Source organism: Centruroides vittatus, unplaced genomic scaffold, assembly GCF_030686945.1.
Source record: "Centruroides vittatus isolate TY-2023 unplaced genomic scaffold, ASM3068694v2 contig_799, whole genome shotgun sequence".
Lineage (NCBI taxonomy): Eukaryota > Metazoa > Arthropoda > Arachnida > Scorpiones > Buthidae > Centruroides > Centruroides vittatus.
The window spans coordinates 1953440-1970241 of record NW_027122516.1 but is presented as its reverse complement, the minus strand read 5'-3'; the positions used below and the strand labels follow the sequence as shown (position 1 = coordinate 1970241).

At 35.1% G+C, this 16802-nt stretch overlaps 4 protein-coding genes across 4 annotated transcripts; 1 reads left to right on the top strand and 3 right to left on the bottom strand.

The window, feature by feature from the left end:
- Positions 1 to 4856: 4856 nt before the first annotated feature.
- On the bottom strand, positions 4857 to 6035 carry LOC136981968 (intracellular coagulation inhibitor 2-like). The gene has a single exon (XM_067278392.1). It carries the CDS (start codon positions 6033 to 6035, stop codon positions 4857 to 4859), a length of 1179 nt encoding a protein of 392 aa, XP_067134493.1.
- Positions 6036 to 8060: 2025 nt separating this feature from the next.
- Positions 8061 to 8903, bottom strand: LOC136981967 (ankyrin repeat and SOCS box protein 13-like). The gene has a single exon (XM_067278391.1). The coding sequence runs from the start codon at positions 8901 to 8903 to the stop codon at positions 8061 to 8063; it is 843 nt and encodes a 280-aa protein (XP_067134492.1).
- Positions 8904 to 10665: 1762 nt separating this feature from the next.
- Positions 10666 to 11756, top strand: LOC136981882 (ankyrin repeat and SOCS box protein 13-like). The gene has a single exon (XM_067278257.1). It carries the CDS (start codon positions 10829 to 10831, stop codon positions 11672 to 11674), a length of 846 nt encoding a protein of 281 aa, XP_067134358.1. The 5' UTR covers positions 10666 to 10828; the 3' UTR covers positions 11675 to 11756.
- A 776-nt stretch (positions 11757 to 12532) lies between these two features.
- Positions 12533 to 16449, bottom strand: LOC136981966 (intracellular coagulation inhibitor 2-like). The gene is made up of 3 exons (XM_067278390.1): positions 16419 to 16449; positions 15146 to 16315; positions 12533 to 13876 (listed from the first exon to the last, which is right to left on the bottom strand). Exons 2-3 carry the CDS (start codon positions 16306 to 16308, stop codon positions 12694 to 12696), a joined length of 2346 nt encoding a protein of 781 aa, XP_067134491.1. The 5' UTR covers positions 16309 to 16315; positions 16419 to 16449; the 3' UTR covers positions 12533 to 12693.
- Positions 16450 to 16802: the final 353 nt, after the last annotated feature.

The window sequence follows — 16802 nt, the reverse complement described above, 5'->3', positions numbered from 1 at the left end:
GAATTTACTGCTAGTCAAAAATGAATTTGAGTTAAAACTAGTTTTAACTAGACAAAACGGGTTTTAACAATGACATCCGGTAAAAACTAGTTTCGACTAGTTAAAACGCGTTTTAACTAAAAACGGGTTTTTACTGTAACATATATATAAATTAAAATAAATATCAATATAAAGTTCACAAATACACATTATTGCTATCGCAATTGGAACATGGCCCACTTACCTGGCTGTTAAAACGTGATTATTAATGAGAAAATCATTACTTTGAACGAAAAATTCCAGTAACGAGTTGCTTAACTTTCCCCGACAGCATATAAAGCTGCGTGTGTGGCGCCATCTGTTATGATATTTTATTACTAAAAACTTTTAAATTTTTAAAAATGGTAAAAAGTTTAATTTTTGAGGATAGGAACGGGTTTTATAAAATGTTATAAATGCTAATAACCAGTAAAATCGTCCGACCCTACTCAAGATAACTGACACACGATCCTCTTTATCTCCCCACCCCGTCGACCTTTAACCACCAAAATTTAATAGCGTGAATCACCCTAATAAACAAACCTCCCTGCAAAATTTCAGGAATTTTCGACAAAAAACACAGGAGTTATTAAGCTTCAAACAAGTTGGGAGTTTACGCCTCAACGTGCAGTTTTCTGAATATTCTTCGTATGTATAGGGGCCAGCTTTATTACAAATAAAGTCCCTTGGCAGATTGCCTTAAGCCATCACGACACCAACTTTAAAGAATTAAGGTCGTGCATGAATATACATGAAATGAATATTAATTGCATTTCGTGTATTTGTTTAAAGGCGGTATATTGTAGGAGTATCATGAAATACGTGTAATTTATCTCTGATTCTACAATTTCGATGAGTTCTAGTGAAAAAGAGGGTGAAATTTCTTGGGCCCGGGATTCACAGAAACCTCAATTACCCTACTATTCTACAGCAAATAACCGCAGTTAATTAAAACTTTAGTAATATAATACACTAGCTGCGTGTGCAGGCTTTGCTCGATTTTTTGAGGGTGTGGGGAGAGGGTGATTAAAAAAACGGTCTTGGTGGGGCCTACATTTATTTACCCAAGTATTTACTTGTGCAATAATGAAATTTCAAGACGAAAAATTTGCTAGGGCTAAAGTTAAGCGGGAGTGGGTTTTAAGGGTGTTTGAAGTAGGATTTCAAAGAATAATATTCATACTAAGTTTGGCGTGGATATGTTGAATTGTATAGAACCTGTTACCCAACAAATGTATGTACTGTACATAGTTAAAGTGAGCAAGATGAGAGATTGCACTTGATGGATACTAACAGTATTTATTTTACGAGAGATAGGGTGATGGGATGAGTGACTTTGCAACTTACCGCTTGCGATTTGCAATACAGGTCCAAACATAGAAGCAATCATGAGCTCTTTGCAAGCTCATACAAAGGGGTTTAAATAGCAGTGACAGCGTAATGTACGTGGTAATACGGGGCATATAAAAACGGTAAGAAATATGTGAGGAAGGTGACGGGTCTAGCCCTAGGTCCTAGAGTGATAGGCAACGATGGTTGCTTGGTTTATATTTATTGAAAGTCTGATAAGAGCCTAGTAGGTGTTCTTATTGTTGAGCAGAATTTTGTGGTCAGTCGTTGGGAGTTTATTGCGGTCAGTAGGTTAATTTCGATCAACTCTGTTTCCAGAATGAGACAATTAAATCTGTGTCGTCTGGGGTGGTACAAATAGTGAAATTGCAAAGTCAAAAAGGACATTTCAAACGAGTGGACTACATGAGGACTTTTGAAGACAACCCCTGGTGTAGCCTATACTTACACCACGGTGTCATGCTGCACGGCATAGATCAGTTACATGCGTGTTACGTTTTGTACATTCAGTAATAACAAAGAAATTTAAGGGTTACAGTACAATTCACAAAACTGGCGCCATTAAGCGACTCTCTCCTATATACGTTTGATTGTTTTAGTTGTGTTTAAATGCGTGCTGAAAGATTAGGGTTTGACGTCGTAAGTTATGATTTTTTGATTTAATCTAATAAGAAATGGACTACCAATTAACGTTTTCCCACGAAACGTATCATTATGATGAACTGACATTAAGAAGCAGACGCCTGTATATGAGGCAAGACCAGGGCCGTATTCTGGTCACTTATCTTTCGCCTCTCCCTTCAAAGACGAGTAACGTCAAAACGAGAGACGAAACTCGCTTTCCAGAGACAAATGAGATTCTGGTCACTCTTAACGATCTCGTCTTTGTTGTTGACGTCACGATTATACTAGGGGAGGCGACGAGAAAGACAAACCAGAGCGCGTAGGGGATTAGGAGAGGGTCATGTGACCAATTTAGTGCTGTGGGATGGAAAACGTTTTGCAGTATCTTTTGTAGTGTTTCATTTTTTATATTAATTTTGTATTGTAAACTTTGCATCTTTCATCGAGAAGAACTCTGAGGAAGTTCGAGTCATATAAGATGGTAATAGCTACAAATGTCCTACCTCTATTGTTTCTATGTAGCTCTTATATGACTCAAACTTCCTCAGAGTTCTTCTCGAAGAGAGTCTTCTTCGTTTTGTTCCAATTGAGTTTTCACTTAAATATTTTGGTATTCCAGGACTTTGTTGTTATGGCATTTGACTTTAACTTTAGAATTTCTTTCAAGTATTCTTTTACTTCACCTTTCAATATACGCTTATCTTTTCTGATGATATCATCCTTTGTAAAATGCTTGATGCACATAATAGATTCTTTATTCCACTAAAATCTGTAGCAATTTTCTTCAACCATCCTGCTTATAATGCATCTTTTGGAAGTGGTAACAGTTTATTTCTCATTTCTACAGTTAGATTTGCAACCATCCATTTTACCCTTTTGGGTGTTTTTTGTTACTGTTACATATAATTAACTTTTTCTTTTTGATATTCCGAAAAAATAAAATCATAGTTTTATGTAATCAAAAAGCTCAATTTTGAGGGTAGAGATGAGTTTATAAAAAGTTGTAACGAGTAAAATCGTCATTAAGTCCGACCCTACTCGAGATATGACACACGACCCCCCCCCCCATCTCTTCACCCCGTCGACCTTTATTCACCAAAATTTAATAGCATTGATCCCCCTAACAAACAATCCTCCTCGCAAAATTTCTGAAATTTTCGCCAAAAGCACAGGAGTTATTAAGCTTCAAAGAGGATGAACAAAATCGTGCCACACACAAACTACACACATTAACATCCACACATACAGAAAAGAAAACTCTGAATGTTTTTGCATTTCTCAACGTTTCAAGGTCCCCTAACCCCAAAAAATGTAAAATTCTTCGGGGGGGATCATTTTTTTGACCAATCTCCATACTTTTTCTCTGTTATTTAATAGGGAATGTAAAAATAAGAATCGATGACTTCGTTTTCGATATACAAAGGTATTACAGTGATAATATCTATTCTCTCTGATGCCTAACGGAATTTAGGCCTAGTGGTCAAAAATAAAAACAGTATGACGTGCGCCTAACAGAAAATACCTTGTAGAAGCGAAAAAGAACGGATAAAACACAAGAACAAACAATCGCCATCTATTGCTTTGTTCTTGGATCGTCTCTCCAGTACCTGGCAGTGTCTGCCGTGGTCTTTGCTTGATGTCATATAGTATCTCTATGGGGCAATGAATTTTCGAGGTGATAGGACCATAACTGTAACTGATAATAATCGACGTACTTTTAGCAGAGACTTAATAAGTTCAAAATGTTTTAATATAACCACACCAAACCTTTATATTTTAAAGATACATTAATACATAGTTGGACCGTTTTTAGCTTCTATGAGATTAAATATTGTTAGCATAGAATTACAGTTTGTCCCAAAAATATAGATAATGCATGTTTTTATTTTTTTAAAAGGCATTAAATTTCATACGTGGAGCTGCTGAAATTCTTTGATGAACAGTGTTTTTTGATATTTTAAATCCATTTTCACACAAAATTTGACAAGATGATTTATTCTGTTGTGATGCAAGATGAACAGTACAATTACCATCCCCCTGAGATGTGATTTTGGCCCTTCCTCATAAATGTTTAGAAGATATTGGTAATGATTGTTCATTAAAACAGCAATTTCCTCGACACTACAGCCTTCTGCTTTTAATTTCCATATTCAATTTCTTCCATATTAAACTCTTTTCCATTGTTACGTAACACTTTTATTGTTGACAATTTCATTGTTACGTAACACTTCCATTGTTGACACTTCCATTGTTACGTAACACTTCCATTGTTGACATTTTCATTGTTGACACTTCCATTGTTACTTAACACTTTCATTGTTGATGGAAGCCTTAATTTTGTCTCTCTACCCCGTGGGGAGGAATTTAGAAAAATCCCTTCTTAGCGTGCGTTCTCGTGACGTACCCTAACTGTGTACCAAATTTCAACTTTCAACTCCTAACCGTTTGGGCTCTGCACTGATTATTATTATTATTATTATTATCAACTCGTCTCGATTATATATATATAGATTATATATAAAGTAGTGTTTATGAAATAAAGATTACCTCAAAAATATTAAAAACTGGGCAACACCGGATGTTTAAACTATTATAACACTTTTATAAAGTGTTACAACAGTTTAAATATCAGGTGTATATTAAGTCCGACCCCTCTGGTGATAAGTGAATCCCATCTATCTCCCCACCCCTTCGACTTTAGAGAATGTTTGGGTTTCCTAGCGATCATCCTAGCTATACTTCCGCGCAGGAAAGAGTAGACTTAACTAGAAGGGTCTACGTCAGACAAAAGGGAGGGTCGAGACATGAATGTGATCTCTTACAGCAAAATTCGTTTTCCAATCAAACGCTTTAAAAAATGATAATTATAAGCTGCTCAATCGTCCAATCATCACAATCATTCCCGTATTCCTCTCTCGAATTAAATACATAAATGGATGATCGACGACCATTTTAATATATTTGGCATTAGATCTTCTGTCTAAAAACGAATCGACGATCGTCGAAAGGGAAAGTCTAGTGCCTTTTCCGTTTACCTCGATGATCGATTTATGTAAAATATCTGAAATATAGAAATCGTCTTTCGAGTTGATATCGAAATAACTTGCTCTTCTAGAAAACGTATTTTCTATACCCAAATATTGTAAATTCTCTTTCAATTTGCTCGCCTTTTCCATTCTAAATCGTGGAAATTTTATATCTACGTGTTTAACATCTAAGCTTTTCCTAATATCTTCAAACACATCGTAGTCAATTTGATTTTCCACATCACTCAATGAATAATTCCCGAATGGTCGTATGATAAACATTTCGTATTGTTCACCCCTGAAAGGTAAATTAACTGCTTCGATATTACTTTGGTAATTTCCATAACCCAATTTTCCTCTTAAGTTTACCATTGGAGTTAAACGTACTTCCTTACCATAATTGTAAAATACATTTAAATTAAGCCAATCGTTCCGTTCCGTTTGTGCCCAAGTTCCTTTGAAGTAAACGGCATTTATCAGCATCATCCTCGAATCTTTTGAAAATTCTTTTAGTGTGTTGCGGATTCCTCTATTCGTGTTTCTATAAATCCAGCGATTTACATTACGTACAGCATTTGTATTATTTCTAGATAAAAATGCATGGTAATTTTCCTTTACTAAATGCTTATATTTGGGCGAAATTTCGTACCCGTCTTCGGATAGAATTGCATTTGCAATTTCCATTCGGTTTCCGTTTCTATCACTTTTTAATAAATCAAACAAAGAGTTAAAAGACTGATGGAAAGTTTCTCGTGTCATTTCAGTCTTGTGATAATGAAGTGAGGTGTTCAATTGTTGAGCGGTTTCTCCCGTTGCTCCGGCATAAGCCATTGCCAGAGACACGTAGATACCAATAGGAGAGAAACCGACATTCCTCCCACCGGGGAAGGTTTTCAGAAGTTCAAATGCAAACTGGTTATTGGCATCTGACAATTTCGTATGGTTTGTATTTGCTTTAACTCCAACAAGTAGCACGAGTAGAATTATAATACGGGTTGACTCTTCGCAATAACACATGTTCATCTGGAAAGAAACGTAAATTAACATCATTACTTATTGTATAATAGATAATACGTTTGGTGCATTAACAGTAATTTTCTATTGTATCGTTCGCTATAATACACTTACAGGAACCTAATTATTATACATAAGTAATAGGTAAGCGAAAAGAATTTATTGATTTAGCAATTAATCAAAGTGATGAATTTTAGGACCTCTTGAATGCAATACATTGCTATTTATGTATAAAATATTGACATACAGTATTTATTCTCTTGGAATATTATCAATAATATTGATTTATCTATTGATTTGAGGTGGAGAGCATATATTTTAAACTAAATCAATTTAAAATATTTGCTCTCCACCTCAAATTAGTAGTGTCTTGTCCCCTGCACATCATACTTTTCCTGTTAGCATAGAGACATGCCGGTCTAATTCTGTTCTCGAGATTAAGGAAGGACAGATAGACAGACGGACGGACGACAATGGAATTTATAGGTTCGAGTTACAGCCCAACTAAAAAAATCTAGCAACCACTTGCTTAGCTTTACCGGTAACATTTGGTGGCTATTTTTAAAAACTTTAAGTTATAAAGTCCGACACTACTCGAGATACGACACACGATCCCCCGTATCTCCTCACCCCGTCGACCTTTAACCACCAAAATATAGAAGCTTCAATCCCCCTAATACACGAACCTTCCTGCAAAATTTTAGAAATTTTCCACAAAAATCACAAGAGTTATTAAGCTTTAAACAGGGCGAACAAAATCGTGCCCCTACATGGTAACACCCATACATACAGAAATTACCCCCGAATTTTTTTTTGCATTTCTCGACGTTTCGAGGTGTCCTGAGCCCAAAAACAATAAAATAATTCTGAGAAGTATAATTAATTGTGAATAATCATATATTTTCTACGATATTAAGCTAAAATATGTGAAAAAAATACACTTACGAGTAACTCCTTTTTTTGGCATATGGAAACGATTAACACATTTGTATTCATTTTCCCTGATTTATATAGTTTATACACCTCTGGGGATTCTTCCTCTTTCCTGATTTAAATTAACATAAATATAATACTATATTGACAACTAACAGAGGAGACGTTTCCAATCAATTCTCTAACAGGAATTTCATAAATTTAAAGGTTAATGTCCGTAATACTCTCAAAACAATTGATGCGTACAGTTTACGTATATGTGGAATATTTAAATCAGTCTTATTGTCACGATTTCAGTTTTATTTCGTGTAGATTTTTTAAAATAAAATTATATCTTAAAAGTTCAATAAATTCAAATTCGATAGCTTAAAATGCACTTCGAATCAAGTGGAATTCTGGTAGATTTGGAAGAAAAATGGCGGAGGAGTTCGATATCGATGCAACTATTGCTATAGTCGAAGTCTGGTCTCTATGTATTATACTCTATACGTACTGTACAATTAATTGTTATTTATTTTATTGATCACCGTCTGTTTCCCATTTTACTTATGACCCTTCTTTTCATGCAGTTGATCTGGTATTGTTTAATATTTTAATTTACTTGTAATATCTAATTTAGTGAAGGCCCGAGCCTATAAATCTCTTTTGGTTTAATGATAGAATAAGAGGGGGTAGCTTTATAGGTAATGTAGGCCTATATAAATTATTTTGTTAAAGGAATGTCGAGTTTTATTAAGAGAAGTCTTTATTATACAAAGTTTAGATAATGGTCGAATAGTCAATGTCTTTACGTTGTTGATAATCAAGGTGCTTCATTTATTAACGTTTAAAACTAAAACCTGTGACTGAATAAATGTTAAAATATCCTTATTTTATCAATACGAAGAAAATGCACACGTCAACAAGTTTCTTACACATAAAAGTTTATTTATTATTATAGTTTTTAATGAAGAATATAGCGGAACGTTAATTACTGTATAATATATGTATCGAATAATACAAAATGTATAGTGACGAAAGCAAATTATAAATTTAGATTTACTTCCCTTAAAATATATATTTTGCTTTAATTGCATTATTTAATTACGTTATAAACTAATTGTCTTTATTTCGGTACAATAGAAATTCTATCATAAAAGGTGGAAGAGGTAGTTTAATAAACAAGCTTTCGTCTAATCCCTTCCACACTAGCGATAACCGCTTTCTGATGATTGTCCTGACAATTTGAGTGAGAGGAAGAGGCCTCGTCCGTAAATTCTCTATCCAAGAATAGAAATTCTCGTCTTTCCTCCAATCGGATGGTAATCGGGAAGGGTGTAATCTCCAACGAGGTCGTATTTGTGCACCTGCATTAACCAACAGTTCGAACATTTCGCGATCTTCCTTCTCTACAGCCCAGTACAAAGGGGAACGTCCTCGCGAGTCTTCGTAATCTAGATGACATCCCCTGACTACTAGAGCTTCGGCAATACGTATTCTTCCACCGTATTTAGCGCACAAATATAAAGGACAGTCGCTCCAACATTTGAAAGCGTTAACATCGGCACCACACCGAATCAATAATTGGACTAAGTCGTACCTCCTCTCTTTGGCAGCGATCCATAATGGAGTCTTGCCGAAAAAATCGATTCGATCGGGATCGATCGACGGACATTCTAGTAGCATTTGACAGATGTCGAAATGTCCCAACCTACAGGCAGAACATAGAGGTGGTTCTATCCTACCCAAGTGATCCTGACTTCTCTGATTTACACTTGCTCCTGCTTGAATTAATGCACGTACAGTTTCTGCATTCCCTCGATAGACGGATAAGCTTAAAGGAGTTGCACCCGCTATCAGATGATCGGGATCAGCTCCCGATCGAATAATCTTTTCCACTGCCTTTGCATCACGGCGGACAACTGCCAAAAACAAATCTGCTGTAGTAGCGACGGCCATAACTCTGGAAGGATGTTGACAGATGAGAGGATGCTGAGCACGACAGACAACTAAAAATAGTGATGCGGTCGACGATCCTGCTCTAATTTCTTGTGTGTAAAATCTTGTAAATAAATCGAATATTTTCGAAAGCTTCTATATGTATTTTTAAAAAAGAATTCATTAATAACGACGGTTAACTTCGAACGAATTACGAATCGTTCATTCTTCTAGAAAAGGTCGACTCGTTCCAAAAATACAGGCTTCTCGAGTTACCGAAGTTATTTTCGTACACATTCAGAATCGAAAAGCACGGCTTTCAGAGTGTGGTTTATTCAAAGTAAGGACGATTTGGCCTCAACACACAACTTACAGGTGCATTATCCTTATAGTTGTTAGCAATTGTAACACTTAATAAAAATAATTGCTCCGTCAATGCAATTTATAATGATTGTAGATAAATGTATTTACGTCCACTTATAGTAATTGACTTTTGTATTGTTTATAAAGTAAATAGAAATTGTTATTCAAACGTGTTTGTTAAAGATCTAAACGATAAGCGTGAATCATTCGAGAAATATTAGTTCCATTTAAACGTAGAAATCGAATTTTCTTTGCTTTCTATTAATAATAGGATACAAGTTATGCACTGAAGCATGATATATATATATCATGCTTCAGTACATAATTAGTTATAAATAACATAGTTCAGTACATAACTACTTTTAATTTTCGTTACACGTGACTAGAGAGTCATAATACAGTATTATACAGGAATTATTTTGTGTCTGTCTATCTGTCACGCTTTATTTCTTAAAAGATTATTTATTTGATAAATATGGTCGATTATAATCATGTTATATCCTTATAGGAAACGATACTCTTTCTAATTATCTTTTATTTTATATTTTTAATTTAACAATCGGTCGTTCCTGCAACGTCACACTTACAAGGGTGTCCTATAAGTCTGGAACCGTAGAATTTACATTCATGTTTATTCGTTTGCAGGTGATGAGGAACTAATCCAGGTTATTTTGATGGTGAGGAACCGCAGTCAGTGTGAAATTACTAGTGTTTAACAGGCTGCATTCGAACTTACTAACAATCATACACCGGTCTTGTTGATTTTAGCTGCTAGGGCCCTTCTCTCTCTCTCTTTACCTACTTGCTGGATGGTGCAAGGGCCCTAGCAGGCAGGTAGAAGGCCTTCTTTCCTGCATATCACGGATTTGAATGACGAGGACGGTGCTGGACGATGTTTTTATGTCAAAGGTCTATTGCTGTGTTCTACATTTTTGGACTTTAAATCTTAAAACACGTGTCTTAAACATTGTATCGCTAATCAAAAGTTCAAGTGAACCTGTTTATTTGAGCTTTTCGTGGATTTTAAATTCTTATTTTTATCTTTTATATCTTATTTATCTCTAAATGAATCATTTTATTGTTTTATTCATATTGATGATTATCTAAATTCAAATAATACTCTTAGTGTTAATGGTGTTTAAGTTAAGTCTGTTCCTAATGGAAATATAAAATATAAAATATATTTTATAATAAAAAGACGTATAGAAAGTATATTTTTATCTCTTATATTTGCCATTTTAACACGTGTTTTGCGCTTATTTAATGAATTTGATCAAACAGCAGGGTCACAGCTGACGTAATGACTTGCGTAAGTACTTTCAAGCCCCTGACAGTTCTAAATTTAATCGTCAAAACAAGAATTTATTTTTAGAATAATTCGCCTGTTAACTAACTTCTGCTTGCGTATTGTGCATTGTTTCCTGTAAATCAGTTCGTAATATGTTGACGTGGAAATTATCAATGTTTAAAGATTGAAATCCCTTATCTTTGCGGATCTGATACGTCATTACAGCTGTTTTTAGACACGGTGATACTTCAATGCGGTTTTCTCTTATCTGTTCGACATACTTCCTCCATTCAGTATGGCAATTTCTGTCGATATACGCGACCTGTTCTTAGCGGTGTCCAATCAGGATACCTGTACTGTCAGGAGGATTATCCAGTCGGGCGTCGAGCTGGACTTCGTACTTGATGGCACCACCCCTCTAGGACTCGCTGTTTGTCAAGGAAACGAAGGAATAGTTCGCTTATTGGTTCGGGCGGGAGCGGATGTTAATTTGGGAAGTTGCGACCGCGAAGGTAGGACAGAACCTCCTTTGTGTACAGCTTGCCGGTTAAGCCGTCTGGATATTTGTTGGCTACTCTTGGAGTCACCCCATATCAAACTAGATCATTCTGATATATATCTTAAATTCCCTCTATATATCGCTACTAAGGAAGGTAGGTATGATCTAGTCAAACTCCTGCTGCATAAGGGAGCTGATGTAAACGCTCCTCGAATCTGGTACGAGTGCCCTTTGTACTTATGTGCCAAATATGGTGGTAGGAACCGTATTGCCGAAGGTTTAATCGCTCACGGAAGTCCACTGGACTTATACGACTCCGTCGGGCGTACTCCTTTGTACTGGACTATCGAGAGAGAGGATAGAGATATGTTTCAGCTACTGGTACGAGCTGGAGCTCAAATTCGTCCTCGTAAACGACTACATCCTTCTCAATTACCGCGATCCTGGAAGAATGATGCTTATTTCAGAGCTTGGCTGGAAGAATTATGGAGGAAACCTCTTCCTCTGACTCATTTAGTCAGAGCATTTGTCAGAAGGTGGTTGTCTTTAAAGTGGAAGGGTCTGGACGATCGACTGTTTCACAAATTACCCCTTCCTCCGTTCCTCGTAGAATTTTTGTTACTCGAACGTAAAGACGGTTAATCTGATATATTTTTAAGTAAATTTTCCCGTTATTCAACAGCCATTTACCTTCTTTCTTTAATTCAAAAACCAAAGCAGATGATACCAAAAATTGGAATGAGTTGTTTTGATTTCAGAATGAGCCTGATATATTAATACACATACTGATATTAATTAATAAATTTTTCAAATTATTATTTGTCAATTTCAATTAAAAATGAGACGTAACAAGGCTTATGTTTTCCTCCCTAGAGCGAAGTGGGATGTATTAAATGATGACCTTGACTTATTGTACCAGTAGAAACCAACTCGCGCGTAATTTACTTCTACATGAGTATTTTTTTTTTTTTTTTTTTACTTTTGACAGACTCACGGTCCATTTTTTCAACAGTTATACTTTATCTTGGATCGATATGTACTGGTGTTTACGTTTGATGCCCTCGTCTCTCTTAGAAGCCATAGCTAGATTTAAATTTAAGCAAAATAAACTAAGAATATCACAAAAATCGCGGTATTACCACCGACACAGTGTAAATAATGTAAATAAGCATGTCCTACATACAATGCCATAAGTGTCCGCCCAGTAAACTAGTCTGGTGATGACGTTCCCTCTCGTAATTGCCCACCTAATTACCAATTACCACTACCGAACACTGGTAGTTGGTGGGTTCGCACCTGGCCAACGTGGAGTTTTTCGGGTTTTCTTCACGTTAGTAACACCTAAATAGGAGCCAATTTCCCATAAAAGACCACTCGAGAGGCATTCTCCCCTCGATATAACGATAAAATCAATTAAACCCTCTCCTGATTTTGTCCGGATTAAAGGAGGTGCTGGAAATTCTGTGGTGTACCCGTATTTAATAAAAAACAAAACAATAGTTTTTATAGCAGTTTTAGTACTTCCACTTTATTATCGTTAATTAACTCAATGACAAAATTTGAGGGGAAAAATTCAGTAGAACGGACACATTTTTGAATAAAAGTTTAGTAAACACTTATTCCTACAACTTAATTATTTAATTAAACATATAAAATAATTCTTACAAATTATTCACTCTTCCAGCGAATAAAATCAAATTTGTTCTTCGTTCCCTTATGAAGAATAGGAATGGATGATCAACGTTAAACAGTGAAAACGATGATACTGGCACTGCTTCAAACGCATTGACAGAAGCTGCTTCGGTTCCTTGCTCGTTAACTTCAATCACTGCCTGATGAAAGACATTAGAAATTAAGATTTTCTTATCGTTGCTAATGCCAGAGAAATCAGCAAATCTATTAAATAAACTGCCTAATCCAAGATACGTCAAGTTTTCTTTAAGTTCTCTGGAGTCTTCGAGTCTAAATTTCGGGATAACCACAGATAATCTGTGTGAACTCATCTTTAACTGAGATATGATTTCGTTTAGACTTTTATAGTTAAGGTTTTGTTCTACTCCGTCGAGTACATTCGAAAATGGAAGCACAATTACCATACTTACGTCATTCCCTTTATACGAAAGCTCAATGGCTCTTAATCCTTTATCCGGATACCAGTTCATCGGGAAGTACTCATCGATATGCATCATTTGAACGAGAACTCTATCGACTCCATTATTATAAAAATAAGCATCTGCAGTCGATTTTGGATCGAATCTTTTGTGCCAAGTACCTTTGAAATAAACGGCATTCAGCAAAATCATTACTATGTCCGGTGGAAGTTCATTCAAAAAATTCGGGATTTTTCCGTTTGTCTTTCCTCTGACCCATTCGTTTATTTCTTTAATAGCTTCACTTTCTCCCTCGAAATTGATCTCTTTGATAAGAGCTTCGTAATAATTTTGCAGGACCTTTCTAAACGAAGAGCTAACGTGGAAATTTTCTTGAAAAATCACAGCATTAGCTATCTCCAGCCTATATTCACTGGATTGACTCTTTAAAAAGTTGATCAAACTGCCGAATATTTCATGAATGGATCGATCATTTAATTGATTATCCTGGTAATTGAGTACTCGTCGCATATCTTCAGCCGTCCAGCCTTCGGCTCCAGCATATAACATACCCAAAGATATGTAAATGCTCGCAGGAGAGAAGAATACATTTTGCTTATCAGGAAACGTTTTAAGAAGAGAAAAGCAAAATTCGTTACTTGATAATACTAAATCTTTCAGTTGTTGAGACTCGGCATTAACAGTAAAGTGTACTGAGAGTAACACCATCAGCACTTTGATCGCCATTATGACACTAACAAGTAAAATTCAAATGTAAATTAACTGAATAGAATAAAGGATTATAATGCTTGAGATATTCTAGAATATAATTTAAAGTATTTAAATTATTACATTTAAATATTTAAGATATACTTACTGTTAGTTCTCGCTCTAAAATGAAATATGGCAGCTAGTGTAGTTCAAATTTAATAACTTCTTATCAGTCAGAATGTGTGGCACAATGTTTTTAGATTGTAGACATTATTTCCGTTCGTTAATTAGAAATGTTATTATTAATTTTTTTTTAAATTGAAGTGTTTATCACGAACGTAATGATTACAGAATCTGTTTTGTAATGATTACAAAGCTGATTCTGTAATAAACCAAAATACTGGTTGTAAACCTTACGCAATTGTTCTGTGTTTATTATTCCTTTGTGATTTTGTAATTTTTTCCTTAAAAATCTTTCTGTACTTGGCCCTATAATTAATGCAGATTGCTTCTTGTTTCTAGAAATCTGTAAATAAGGCTGATCCTTCGACAGCAGAAGAACGCAACTTCCTCTGTAATTTGGTTCAACTGAACAAGACCTTGGAAAATAAAAACAAAAACGACAAGACCTGCTGTAATAAGCGAAGCAGGGGTTAACAGGATTTGGCCCAGCAGTTTAATTCTGCTGATTCGTCACAGAAGATTGGTGACAACCACACGTATATTTGAAAAATTTGAAAGCGAGAGTATAGCAAGAAACTGCAGAGGTTTCACACTTTGCTAGGAAGCCATTATTGAGTAGCAAAACCTGATAATTTGGATGAGGATAGTAATCCAGAAATATACTGTTTCTTCTTCTGTTCCATCCCTCTCCGTAGCAAATACTTTCATCCGTTCTGTGCAGGCAGCCATTTTTTGTTTGAAATCGCGAGATTCCTCTAGCTTCTCTGTCGCCCATGATAACCAGGATCAAGATTTCGTTTACCGATTCTTTGTATTGCTCTTAATTTAATCTTTATTCATGAAATCACTGGATCAATTAGCTCAATTTTTTGAAAAAAAATTTTAAAAATTTTCAATATTCTTCAATGCATACATTTATTTGTGAAATATTCTTCGCAACCCCTTAAACCCCCGTATACACGGAAGATAATGTTCTTACCCTATATTCCAGTTAACTGACTTTTATTACATTACATTAAGGTAAGGATAAGATGTCAGTTAATAATCCATATAAGAAAAATAAACATAAAATGGTATTTTAATATATATTTTATTAATTTACTTTGCCAGATTATACAAGAATAAATCTTACAAACGAGTAACTCGTCCAGCGAACAAAATCATATTTGTTCTCAAATCTCTTATGAAGAACAGAAATGGATGATTGGCATAAACAATACCAATTGCTGATTCCGGTACAAGTTCAATACCGCTGACGGCAGCAATTTCGCTTCCTTCTTCGTTAACTTCAATCGTTGCTTTATGCAATATTTCAGAAACTAACAAATCATTATCGTTGTTAATGCCAGTAAAATCGGCATTTCTATTAAATATATTATCTAATCCTAAATACGTTAAGTTACTTTTGAGTTTTCTGCAATCTTCGAGATTGAATTTTGGAATAGAAACATCTATTTTGGTTGGAAGTATCTTCAAGCGCGAAATAATATCCTTCAAGCCTTCCTCGTCAAGATTTTTTTCTATCTCATCGAGTTGATCGTGCCTTAACGGAAGTATAATTAACATACTGATGTCTTCACCTTTATACGGAAGTTCGACGGCACTCAACCTTTTCTGGGGGTACCATACGTACGGAAAATGATCTTTGATATTCATCATGGAAACGGTAACTTCATTTACTCCGTCGTTATAAAATGTCGCATCTTGTGTCAATTCGGGATCGAACTTCTTCTGCCAAATGCCCTTAAAATAAACAGCATTTAATAGCATCATTATTAAATCCGGTGGCAATTCGTCCAGCAATTTTGGAATTTTTCGGTTAGTGTTTTCTTCCACCCATTGATTAATTTCTTCGAGTGATTTTTCGGCGCTTCCTTCGAAATCCAATTCTTTCACGAGTGCCCCGTAATAGATTTGCAAGATCTCTTTAAATTGAGGAGATACGTGGAAGCTTTGTTGATAAACTAAAGCATTGGCCAACTCTATTCTGTACTCGGCAGATTCGCTTGTTAATAAATTGATCAAATTACTAAATGCCCGGTGAACATTTTCCTCGTCGCCATACCCGAGTACACTTTGCATTGTTTCAGCTGTCGATCCTCTTGCACCAGCATACAACATACCCAAAGCTACATAGATGCTTGCAGGAGAGAAGAAAACGTTTTGATTAGTGGAAAACGTTTTCAGAAGAGAGAAACAAAATTCATTACTGGTTGAGGCTAATTTTCTAATCTCCTGTTGAGCATTCACAATTAGGAAAATTGAGTAGAATAATAATAAAATTTTCATCATCTTCGGACTAAAAATAAATAAAACAATGCATAAATGAGTAATTCTTGTTTCAATTACAATTACAAATTTAATACTTTTTCCATATTTTTATATAAAAATTAATTACTTACTTCAGCTCTCGGTACTTGCTTCAATTTGAAATTAAACGGAAATAACTCGATTAATTTGTCTTATCCATTAGGAAATATAAAAAAAGGCTTCTAAATTGTGACAATTTCCGTTCTTTAATTAATAAAATAGATTATTTTCTAAATAATTGTAAAAAATTTCTTCTCAAATTTATTTTGCTAGACTTTCCCGATATTCTTTGTTTTCATACACAATTGCTACCGTTACCTTTATGTCTTCGATTGTTTCTGGAGATGTTATGGGAATGGGGCCATATTTCCCGAACCAATGGTCCGTTTTTCATGAAAATTTCTAGAAACATTTCTCTCTAATACACAAACCTTCTTTCAAAATTACAGAAGTTTTCATCAAAAGGCATAAGAGTT

Bases quoted from the DNA above. Each gene is read 5' to 3' on its own strand.
- LOC136981968 (XM_067278392.1), bottom strand. From the start codon at position 6,035: ATGTGTTATTGCGAAGAGTCAACCCGTATTATAATTCTACTCGTGCTA.
- LOC136981966 (XM_067278390.1), bottom strand. From the start codon at position 16,308: ATGATGAAAATTTTATTATTATTCTACTCAATTTTCCTAATTGTGAAT. The intron at 13,877-15,145 runs AGATTTATTCTT...TTTACTTGTTAG, and splicing joins GGACGAGTTACTCGTTTGTA to TGTCATAATGGCGATCAAAG.
- LOC136981882 (XM_067278257.1), top strand. From the start codon at position 10,829: ATGGCAATTTCTGTCGATATACGCGACCTGTTCTTAGCGGTGTCCAAT.
- LOC136981967 (XM_067278391.1), bottom strand. From the start codon at position 8,903: ATGGCCGTCGCTACTACAGCAGATTTGTTTTTGGCAGTTGTCCGCCGT.